At 43.4% G+C, this 12,568-nt stretch overlaps 1 protein-coding gene and 1 long non-coding RNA gene across 4 annotated transcripts in view; one reads left to right on the forward strand and one right to left on the reverse strand.

Annotated features, from left to right (window-relative positions):
* The window catches only part of olfm2a (olfactomedin 2a), a 642,861-nt gene that overhangs the window by 592,559 nt on the left and 37,734 nt on the right, over positions 1-12,568 (forward strand). For all 3 annotated transcript variants that reach the window (XM_063035724.1, XM_063035723.1, XM_063035725.1), the window contains exon 3: positions 3,446-3,601. In XM_063035724.1, coding sequence (XP_062891794.1) covers positions 3,446-3,601 — 156 coding nt within the window. The remainder of the gene's footprint in view (positions 1-3,445; positions 3,602-12,568) is intronic.
* LOC134339321 (uncharacterized) overlaps positions 1-12,568 on the reverse strand; it is an 87,967-nt gene that overhangs the window by 25,268 nt on the left and 50,131 nt on the right. The gene's annotated exons all lie outside the window — the stretch shown is intronic.

The following is a 12,568-nucleotide window of genomic DNA, read 5'->3' on the forward strand; positions in this document are numbered from 1 at the left end:
CTGGAAAACTGCCCAATTATCTATAAATCTGAAGCCCTCCCTCCTGCACCATGTCTTCAGCCACATGTTGATCTGCGCTATATTACTATTTCTAAACCCGCCTGCACGTGGCACTGGTAGCAATCCTGAGATTGCTATCCCAGGGGTCCTGTCCTTTAACTGGGCACCTAACTCCCTGAACTCACCTTTCAGGACCTCCTCACTCTTCCTACGCACGTCATTGGTCCCTACATGGACCACAACATCCGGCCGCTCACCCTCCCTGTTGAGAATACCGAGAACTCGATCCGAGATATCGTGGACCTTGGCACCAGGGAGGCAACAGACCATCCAGGATTCTCGATCTCTTCCACAGAACCTCTTATCTGTCCCCCTTACTATCGAATCCCCTATCACTACTGCTTTCCTCTTTTCCTCCTTCCCTTCTGAGCTGAGGGTCCCATCTCGGTGCCAGAGACGGAACCACTGCAACTTGTCCCTGGTAGGTCATCCCCATCAACAGTATCCAAAATGATGTATTTATTATTGGTGGGAATGGCCACAGGGGTGCTCTGCTCATTCTGTCTATTCCCCTTCCCTCTCCTGACAGTCACCCAGCTACCTGTCTCCTGACTCTTAGGGGTGACTATCTCCCTGTAACTCCTGTTTATTTCTGCCTCTGCCTCCCGAATGATCCGAAGTTCATCCAGCTCCAGCTTCAGTTCCCTAACTCGGTTTGTCAGTGGACACATGATTCAATCCATTAGATCTTGTTCAATTTTTTAAATTATTTTGTATACTTACCTGCAGTTCCTGGGTATTGCTTATATTGCACTTGACCGTGCCTGCATGCTTTTATGCATTGAGTTGCTACCACATGATTGGTTGGTTAGATATCTGCATTACTGACCAGATGTACAACTGTAGCTAATGAAGTGGAAACTGAGTGTATTATCTGTGCTGGTAAAAGAAAAATATATTTGATGTGGTAAAGTGACCGTATGTGAAAATGTAATGTAGAGGAACATTTGTAAATCAGGCATTTTTCAGGTCTGCCAACTTGGTCAGGACATTAAGGATCTTCCATCAGAACTGAATGTGTTTAGTACTAAAAGAAAGTTCATTTAAGTATGGTGATGGATGAGAGGTGATGTGATAGAAGTACACAAGATGCTATGAGGTGTAGATTCACTGGATAGCTAGAGACTTTTCCACAGAGCATAAATGGCTAATACAAGGTGGGGAGGGGATCTTAATTTTAAGTTGTTTGGAGGAAAGTATAGGGGGGGATGTCAGAAGTTTTTTACACACAGAGCGATGGGTTCATAGAATACCCTGCCAGAGTGGTGGTAGAGGCAGATTCATTAGGGGCATTTAAGAAACTCTTAGACACATGGATGATAGAAAAATAGATGGCTATAGAGGTTAGATTGACCTTAGAGTAGGTGAAAAGATTGGCACAACCTTCTATGGAGGTAGTGAAAGGGTTGCAGAGAGAGTAAGAAAGAATCTTTCTACGTTTGTTTCCAGGATATGGGTTGTGCTGGGCAACACTTACTGCCCACTGCTTATTGTAAGCTGGTGGTGCGTCTACTTCTTGAACAATTTCAGTCCACATAGGTTGAAGATATCCCTATGGTGTTGCTGAGCAGGGTATTCCAAGATTTGGGCCCAGCAATATCAAAGGATTGAGAATAAATTCCCTGAGCCAGGATTACATCTGACTGTAGCTGCTGCCATTGCCCGCCCTCTTCTGCAGCTGAACCATTGTTCGAACTTACTCACAAAGGCAGTGAGTGGATGAACATTCCTTCATCCTAGGGATGATAGAAAGGTTTGGGGGTGTTGAATAAGGCTCTTGTGAAGCAGAAATTACAAGAGAGAAGATCAATAACTTGGATCAAAGTTCAAAGTTCGAAGTAAATTTGTTATCAAACTACACATAGGTCACAATATGCAAACCTGAGATTGGTTTTCTTGTAAGCATATTTAGTAAGTCCAAGCAACACAATAAAATCAATGAAAGACGGCACTCAACAGGATGGAAAACAACCAATGTGCAAAAGACATCAGAGTGTGCAAATTCCAGAGAAAATAATAATAATAATAATAACAAATAAATATGCAATAAATATCAAGAACATAAGATGAAAAGTCCTTGAAAGTGAATCTATAGGTTGTGGGAACAGTTCAGTGATGGGACAAGTGGAGTTACCCCTTTGGTTCAAGAGCCTGAAGGTGAGGGAGATTAAGTGCGGGTGCAAGGCCCATGGTCATATTGAATACACCAGAATTAGCACCAGGTTTAATATCACCAGCATACGTCGTGAAGTTTGCGAACCTTGTGGCAGCAGTACATGATAAATAAACAAAAAAAACTGAGCTACGCTAAGTGCGTATATGTACAGTAAATGGTTAAGATAAGTAGTGCAAAAAACCCAGAAATTTAAAAAAGTAGTGAGGTAGGGTTAATGGCTTCAATGTCCATTTAGAAATTTGATGGCAGAGGGGAAGAAGCTATTCCTGAATCGTTGAGTATGGGGCTTCTTCCTGATGGTAACAATGAGAAGTAGGGATATCCTGGGTGGTGGGGGTCCTTAATGATGTATGCCACCTTTTTGAGTCACTACTCCTTGAAGATATCCTGGGTATTATGGAGACTGGTGACCATGATCGAGCTGACTAATTTTACAACTCTCTGCAGCTTACTTCAATCCTGTGCAGTCACCCCCCCGCCCCCCATACCAGATGATGATGCAGCCAGTCAGAATGCTCTCCACGGTACATCTGTAGAAGTTTTCAAATTTTTTAGATGACAAACCAAATCTCAAATTCTAAATGAAATATAGCTGCTGTCCTGCTTTCTTTATAGCTGTATCGATTTGTTGCGTCCAGGTCAGGTCCTCAGCAATGTTGACACTCAGGAACTTGAAACTGCTCACTCTCTTCACTTCTGATCCCTCTGTGAGGATTGATTTGTGTTCCCTCATCTTACCCTTTCTGAAGTCCACAATCAGCTCTTTGGTCTTACTGACACAGAGTGCGAGGTTGTTGCCATGGCACCACTCATCTCGCTGGTATATCTTGCTCCTGTAGGCCCTATTGTCACCATCTGAGATTCTTCCCACAATGGTTGTATCATCAGAAAATTTATCGATGGTATTTGAGCTATGCCTGGCCACTCAGTCATAGGTGTAGAGAGAGTAGAGCAGTGACTAAGCACACATCCCTGAGATACACCAGCAAAGGAACAAAAGACAATTTTTATCTCCAGTATTTAAACTCAGTGTTGAAGTCGGTAAGCAATAACAGACCTAGTCATAACATGAAGTGCAGGTCCTTAAGGTAACAATGACCTTCATTTCGGTAGCACAGAGATGGAGGAAAGGGGAATTGGTATGACAGGTGATCAGAAGTCGAGGACCACACTGACATATGGTTGTAACTCCAGATCATCCTCTTTCAGGTTCAAAACATCTCCCAGTCCATCGAGGTCCTGGACCTACGAACCTACCGGGATCTCCAGTACGTGCGGAACACAGAGTCACTGATGAAAGTTCTCAACGCCAGGTTAAAAGTAGCGACCGAGAGCCAATCGAATCTGTTGAACAAAAACTTCCAGGTATGCTGACGATTGGGGAGAACACCTCCACTTTCCTCTGCTGTTTCCGCTCCAAATGTCTCTCTAATCTTCTGGAGGGTCTATTCTCTTGCCTGGTGGTAGTTTATTATTTGACATCTTGAACATTTAACTGTAGAAGCTGTTGGACCACCTGTGTTAAAATCTCATTCAAAGAAATGTTGGCGTGGAGGTTGAGGTTGTTGGGTAGTTACCATATCCACATTGAGGGTGATCTAAATCTAGACTTATCTGAAGTGGACTGAAGCAGCTCAAATAGAGCAACTACACTTAGCTAAACCAGTGGTAAGGCTGGTGGGGTGCGTTCTGGCTCCTACAGTCTTCATTAAACAGGGGCAAAATTTGCTCTCAGCCACTGGTACTAAATTCAAAGGTTCACTGATTCAACGAACATTTTTTCCTCAAAGTATGTGTGCAGTATACAACCCTGAGATTCATCTGCTCCACAGACAGCTAGGAAACAAAGAAAACCACGGAACACATTTAAAGAATAAACATCAAACTGCTCACCCCATAAATATTATCATGTAAACAGCAACAAAAAAAGAAAAAAAAGCACATAATATATGCACAAAGTCAGAAGAATCCAGGCATATTCAGTTCAGCTCAGTATTCGTTATTTGCAGGTGATTCAACATCGCCCAAAATAGCAACAAGAAAAAGCAGCAACCAGAAATCAGAAACACATCATAACGTGAAATATAGAGCCCGATCCACCAACTGTACAATCTGGAAGAGACTACACACTGTCTCTAAAATTCAGGTGAACGGGGCCTTGAAATCTGAATATGATGTTCACTATGTTTTTAGAATGCCAGAGCCCTAGGGGTGACAGGAGTTCAGTGATAAGCCAACTGCAGTGGCAGAGACACGGACACAATATAAACATTTCACTGTATTTTACAATAATAAATGCTAGGCCAACAGGGCTGCTAACTGAAATCTCTTAAGCTAAAATCAAGTGCTGTCACTGCAACTCAGAAGTGGTACTCTGGAACTAAATTATTACTACTCCTTTAACAGTGTCTATCTAAATCACTAATTTTCTTTCCCGAAATATGGACGGAGGTAAGCAGGGAACATTTTCGTCACTGTGCGCCAAGCAAGACTTGGCAAGTCAGAAACACCAGGAAGAGAGTTAAAAGCCATTACACGGAAACCCTAATTCTGGGGCCACTGAACAGGACTGGATAAAGCTGCAGGAAGCTGCGACCTCAACCAGCTCCATCGTGGGATTAGCCTGGCCAGCACTGAGGACATCTTCAAATGGCTTCTTCACCCTTGCCAACGGGTTTCTGAATGGATAATGAAGCCATGTACAATACACCACAATTTTGTTTCTCTCTTTTTGCACCACTTATTTAATTAGATATATATGTCATATTGTAATTTATAGTTTTTAATTATGCACTGTATTGCAATATACTGCCTCCACAAAACAACATATTTCACAACATTTGCCAATGATAATAAACCTGATTCTGATTCGAATTGGCTGGAATGTGTGCATCCTCACTTGTGTGATTTCCGTCTTCTTCCAGCTGTCTGCCTGCGAAAGAGCCCAGGTTCCGCGGCAGTGTCCACGGTTGTTACGGGTACCCCCTCTCTAGGCACAGCTGCCGAGGCACCAGAGATCTGTGCCTGCTGGAAGTCCTGGATGATAGATTTGTCCAGGATGTATCAAGCTAGAACCCAAGAACATTCCTCTCGGCCATACCCCTCCCAGCCACTGAGGTACTGGACAGTGCCCCACACCTGGTGAGATGCCACCCGGAATAGTCCAGAGACCCGTCCAACAAGCAGGGAGGAAAGGGAGAGAGAGAACTAGAGCCAGGGGATGAAATCACCGACTTGAGCTTGGAAACATGGAACACTGGGTGAGTCTTCATGGACGATGGTAAGCCCAGTCAATAGGAGGCTCTGTTGGTAGTCTTCTCCACTATGACTGACTCCACCTTGCATGGGGCCAACTTGCGGCTCTTTACTCTCAATGGAAGATCTCTAGGTGCCAGCCAGACCTTATCCTGTGGCTTTAGAGGACTCATCTGTGAGCGCAGCTGATCAGATATCTGAACCATACTGTTTCTGGGTGTACTACAGAGAAGACTTGACCTGCCTTCTCATGCACTTATAGCTTTGGAAAAACTGTTCAGCAGCCGTAACTCCCAGCGTTAATCTCTTGGGCAGCTTATGTTGGCACTGGAAGCGTGACATTACGCCGGCTGCCCTCAGCATATCCTCAACCATCAGTGTTTGTTATCGGTGCAAAGGACATAGTTCACTATACGTTACGATACACATGTGACAGTAAACCTAATCTTTACAGCCTTCTCTTTATAATGCTGAAGTTTGACGTGCTCAGCTTTGATGGGCTGAATGGCTGCTTCTGTGCTGTGAGCAGGGTGATTTATGTTTGCACTCAGACAAACACTGAGTAGAAGTCGATGCTGTCCGGTGATTTTGGGAGGAGGTGAGTTACCACAAGATTGTTCCTGAAGCTATACCAGTTCAAATCCGGCAATGTAAATAAGAACGCACCTAGTCACTGGGAGCAGGAAACATTGAGAGTGATTTCCAAGGTCGGGCAAGTCAGCTGTGGTACTTATTCCCAGAATTATCGACATCAGAAGAGTTGTGGAAAGGGGAAACAGACATCAGTAGCTTTACAAGTTGCTCATCCAATGGATTATTTTAGGATCTGCAGCCCGTTCTGTGCTGCAGTCACAGCTCCTTCACAGTGGCCTGCCAACCTCAGAAAAACAGGCACAGTGAAGTTAATTAAATTTGCCCACATTTCTGGAGCTTTAATGCCACAGATATTACTATTGCTCAATCTTTTGATGAGAGATATTTTGTTCCCTACTCTTCTCCTGCAGCAAGCCATCCACTCCAATCACATCAGCAGCAGAGTGATGCCCAAAGTTCAGCTCCAGAGAGAATTTCAGTCCCATCAGTTAGAACAACACTCTCCGCTCTCCCACAGAAGAACCAATTGCTTCGAATATTGAAGGTTCAGAAACATCATGATTGATAGGGTCAGCCTCACTCTACAGCCCATTTTCACCACTCAACACACAATTCTCTCTGCACACTTCCTTATGTCTTCATTAGCTGCCCCTGTTTCCATTGCTTGTTTGTCTAAACCTTATCCTCTTGTTCACGAATGACTCAGGCCAGATGGGAGTGGAAAAATATGTGAGGAAAGGTGGAGAGGGTGCAGAGGAGATTTACCAAAGTGATGCCTGGATTAGAGAGCATGTCTTATTAGCACTGGTTGAGTGCATTGGGGTTTTTTCTTTGCAGAGAAGGAGGATGGGGGGGGTGACTTGATAGAGGTATAAAAGATGATAAGAGGCATTGATAGAGTGGACAGCCAGAGATATTTATTCTCAGAGTAGAAATTGCTCATATGAGAGGGCATAATTTTAATGTTACTGGAGGGAAATATTGCGGGGGATGTCAAAGGTAAGTTTTAACACAGAGAATGATGGGTTTGTAGGATGAGGTAGTGGAGGCAGATACAATAGAGACTTAAGAAACTCTTAGATGGGCATGTGGATGAAAGAAAAATAGAGGCCAATGTGGCAGAGAAGTATTAGATTGATCTTAGCGTAAGATAAAAGGTTGGGCTGGAAGGCCTGTGCTGTGCTAGGCTGTAATGTTCTGCACCTTCCAGGCACTCACGACAAACAGTTCATCTTAATTTCAACTTGAGCCACATCATGTATCACAAAGGTTTGATGTTTCATTCATGGAGTTACTCTACCCCTCTCTCTCTCCAACATAACAGCTCAGCTCATCTATTTTTCCTTGAGATCACAGAAGCAGACAGAACAGCCACGGTGAGCTGATGAGCTGATGACCACTCAGTTTTCACTAAATGTTGTGCTGACAGCACCATGACAACACCCTGTTAGGACCAAAAGGCACCCTTCCTGGGGGTGGCATGGTCCCTAGGCCCTTCATGGTCTCTGATCACAGTGCCTTTCCTCAAGAGTCACTGGCTCTGCTATGGTGAAGGAGATTGCGGTCACCAAGAGTAGAAGGATGCTGGCCATGTTGAGGGGCCAAAGGCCTGTTTCTGTGTGGTTTGACTTTGTGACTCCCCCCTCCCAAGAGGCCTGAGCAGCCACTTCATTTGCCCAAGTCTGTGGCAGCATTCTGGTTCCGTTTGTGTATTTCTCCTATTTCATTTAGACATACAGCATGGTAAGAGGCCCTTCAACAAGCCTGCACTCGGCGATTACACCATGTGACCAATTAACCTACTAACCCGTATGTCTTGGGAATGTGGTAGAAAATGGGAGAGCACCCCTGGAGGAGGCCCGCATAGGGAGAACATGGACTCACCTCCAAAAGCCCTGATGCAGAAACCCAGGCTTAGATCCTGCTGAGAAACATTGAATTTAAACTCAAGTAGTTAAGTAACTTTGAAATTAAAATTAAGCAATCAGATAAATCAGTAAAGGTGACAATAAAATTATTAGACTACTGTAAAAACCCCATCTGGCTCATTAAACTCTGCTCTCCTTCCACTGATGGACAGAAGTGACTCCAGCCCCAGCAACGTACAATTAACTGTTAGTTTCCTGCTATGATGGATTGAAGCTTGTGTGGAATGGGGGATTTATGTCGCCAGCCACCTCCACATCATTTTAATGCATGAATGAATTAAAAAACAGACCACTCTCTCTGGAGGTGAGGAACTAATACTGAACTTGACAGCAAAACCCACACAAAGGAAATTAGAAGACAACTCTGGCTTTTCAAATAATTCTATTTCTAAGCATTAGGTCAACATCTATAAACGCATACAGAAAAATAGGGTAAATTATTGCCCTGTTGCTTAGCTAATGATGCTAAACAATCTTATTTTGATTAGAAAGGTATTTTTTATTTAACTTGATTTGTCCATTCAAATCTAATCCTGGGCGTTAGTCTTTCCCCCAGGCCCATTCTGTCTTCGAGCAAAGGTTATGTCTGACTTCAAACATGTTGCACATGTTGGAATACATGGATGTCTCTTTTGCCCATCATAACCTATGCAGATGCTCTCTCAGGCATCTAAAGTGCTGGTGAGGCTTCTCATTGCATTCTGTCGTCTCTTCTGGATGGCTGGACATGGTTCCAGAGATGGGAGGGCAGTACTTATGGACACATTTAAACTTAAGATGAAGAGACTTAAAATGGAGGTGTTTAGTGTTGGAAGAAGCCAAAGTGGGTCAGAGATCTTTGGGTGAATGCCGTGTTCTGAGTACTGTGATCAACAATGCCCCAAGATCGCCATTGAAGAATTGTTACTGGAGCAGGCACCATCAATGCACCAGCAATGTATTGGCATTGCTGCAAAATACAGGCCATATAGAGCTGGGCTGATGGGAAGGTCGACTATATTTTATAGAGAAACACTGCACGTCTCTGGGTAACTGCTGGGATGTGAACTAATACAGAAGGCAGTGGAGGTTGCTACTAAATTTATTGAGGAAGGAGGTAGACATATTTCCTTGGATGGCAGAGTTACTCGGCTAGTGGAGCCACTGCTGTGTAACTCCAGAGACCTAGGATTATTCTGACCTCCAGTGCTGTCTGTGTGGAGTTGGCACCCTCTCTCTGTGACCACATGGACTCCTTCCAGGTGCACCAATTGCCTTCCACGTTTTGAAGGTGTGGGTGTGGTAGGTAACTGTTGTAGTTGTAAGTTATCCCTCTTGCAGGTGGGTGGTACAATTTGGAGAGACTTGATAGGAACGTGGGGAGAACAGATTAATAGGGAAATAATGGAGAACAAGATTACTCTGTAATCTGGCTTGTATTTGATGGGCCAAACCAAATCTCATGTCATATGGAAATATGAAATAATTCCAAAGGGTTATTGGGAGTAAGATGGGAATAGGCTATTGAAGAGGATGATCGGCCATGAATGGTGCACAAGGCCTGACAAACAGAATGGCTTTCCCTTGCCTGAATATTTCAATGTTAAGATCGATAATTGTCAGTATTATTCCTGATGGGTATGGTTCACTACCAGTGGCTAATGTTAAGCTCACATATCTTCCAATCTGCAATCAGCTTGCATGCAAAGCTAACAAGGGCCAGACATGGATAAATAAAATCACGCAAGATGACACTGAGCTGTAGTCTCTGTCAAGACTGCAGTTCAAATATAGTGTTTTTTAAAGGTTTTTTAGGTTCATAGGGTGGTTTAGGGACAGAGAGGGGCACTAAGGGCCAAGTTAGCTTGAGGGTCAGAGCTGTGGGGGAACTACAGGACAGACCAAAGTCTAGGTCTCCTCTCCAGGTTCAAAAGTGATGTGGACATTGTCAGAAGTTGGATGGGCAGACCAGCAAGGAATTTCAGAATCCCGTCATCAGTGGGTCCGATCAAATTTCTCCCCTCTCAGCTTAAATCTATTCCCTCTAGTTCTTGACTCCCAACCCCGGGAATGGGCTGTACACATTAACCCTGTCTATGCTCTTCATAATGTTAGACATTTCGATGAGATCATCCCGAATTATCTGACATGCCAATGAGAAAATAATTACAATAATGAGAGGCAAAGATAGAGTGGAAGGCCAATACCTTTCACAGGGTGGCATTGGCCAAAGCCAGAGGACATCTTTTTAAAACGAATGGAGGGAAGTTTAGGGGAAATACCAGAGGAGGGTCTTTCACACTAAGAGTGGTGGGTGCATGGAATGCACTGGCAGAAGTGCTGGTAGAGTCTCATACAGTAAAGAGACTCTAAAATAGGCAGATGGATGAATGAAAAATGGAGAGTTATGGACTGTGTAGAAAGGAGGGATAGGTTAGATTGATTATGGAGTAGGATTCTTTAGGTGGGCACAGCATAGTGGTCAGAAGGGCCCATACAATGGTAAACTTTTCCGTGTTCTGTGTTCTATGTTTTACATTTCATATTTTAAAGCACTCCCAATCTGTTCATAATCCCTCCATAACTCAGTCTTTCAAATTCCAGCAACATCCTTATAAATTTCCCTTGCATTTTTCCAGCTGAATGACATCCTTCCTTCAGCAGAGTGACTAACACTGAACACAATATCCCAAATTCATCCTCAGCAAAGTTTCATACAACTACAGCTTCTATACTTAGTGTCCTATACCAAAAGCCTTCTTCACCACCCTTCCTACTTGCAACACTTTCTTAGGTTGATTCTGGAGATGAGGGTGTTAGCCTATGATGAGAGACTGAGTCGTCTGGGGCCATACTTGCTGTAATTCAGGAAGACTGAGAGGGGATCTTATAGGAACATATGAAATAATAAGATAGAGACAGGAAAATTATTCTCACTAGTAGGTGAAACTAGACCTAGGGGACATGGCCTCAAGATTTGGAGGGATGTGATTTAGGACAGAGAAGAGGAGAAGTTGCTTTTCCCAGAGAATAGTGAACCTGTGGAATTCTCTGCCCAGGGAAGCAGTAGAGGCTACCACATTAAAGATATTTAAGGCAAAATTAATTGGATTTTGCATCGTTGTAGAATTAAGGGTTACAGGGAAAACGCAGGCAAGTGGAGCAGAGGCAATGGTCAGATCATCTAGCTCAACGGGCCAGACGGCCAACACCTCCTCTTATTTCTTTTGTTCTTCTGTCCTAAAGGCAAGAATTGCAGAGGAAAGAATCATTTGGTAAGCAGCAGACCACTTGAAAAATCAGGCTCAATCTTTCAAACTGTCCATTCAATTTAATGTCTTGATCTTCAGACTGATAGCCAAGAATTCCATTTACAACCAGTGAACAGATGAAAGGGCCAACATAGATATTTGTGAGTTATAACCTGTCACCAGTTAGGAGGTGACCTGATCAAAGTCTATAAGATTATGAGAGGCATAGATAGAGGAGACAGCAAAAAGCTTTTTGTTTCGTGTGCTCTGCTATGAAAAGCAAGAGAACAGAGCTTTAAAGTGAGGAGAAAAAAAAATTCAAGTTGTTTTATGGGGTAAGGCTTTTGCAAAGAGCATGGTTGAAATTTTGAGTGGGCTCCATAGAAATCAAGGTCCTACCTTGGAGAAAAAAAAATACTGAGCAAAATCACAGACTTACAGAAGTGGCTGGTTCTGACGCTGGCAGAAAGGATGATTACCGAAAGCTTGTCCAGCCCGAAGATTAGCTGTTGAACTGGACTTTGTTGTAACCTTGCAGGAAGATCTAGATGAAAATGTCAGCGAGAGAGATGAATGTAGAACTAAAGTGGCAGGCAAACGCGAACACCTATGGATTGAATGCAAATTAACACCTAATCTCTATAAAGCCATGTGAACGTTAACCAACAATTCCTTATCTGTCTTCAGATAACGACTTTGAAGTTCACTGATGCACGTTTTCCCTCCAACTTCCACATCCTCGGCACTTGTTAATATGTCCATGTTCCTTTATTGTCACTGAGTCCGAATTCAGAATATACTACCAAACAGCACTGGGGGACAAACACTTCAAGAATAGCCACCACCACCGTCTTATTGGAAAACCTGGCTACTTTTGCCAGGAAAGCAGCATCCATCATCAAGGACTTCTGCAACACAGGCTATGGTCTCCCTCTCATTGGTACAGGAGCCTCAGGAACCACACCACCAGGTTTAGGAACTGTTATTGCCCCTCAACCATCAGGCTCTTGAATCAATTGAGATAACTTCACTTGCCTTATCACCGAACTGTTCCAACAACCTACGAACTTATTTTCAAGGACTCTTTGTCCAATGTTCTCAACGCTTATTGATAATTTATTTGTTATTGTTATTTTTTTTTCCCATTTGTATTTGCACAGTTTGTTGCTTTTTGCACATTGGTTGCTCGTCCATCCTGTTGGATGCAGTGTTTCCTTGACCTATTATGTTTCTTAAATTTACTGAGTCTGCCCACAAGAAAATAAATCTCAGGGTTTTATATACATTACATAATGCCCTTCCCTTGGACAACATCGGTGGCGTGG

The sequence above is a fragment of the Mobula hypostoma genome, chromosome 29 (genome assembly GCF_963921235.1).
Source record: "Mobula hypostoma chromosome 29, sMobHyp1.1, whole genome shotgun sequence".
NCBI classification, from domain to species: Eukaryota; Metazoa; Chordata; class Chondrichthyes; order Myliobatiformes; family Myliobatidae; genus Mobula; species Mobula hypostoma.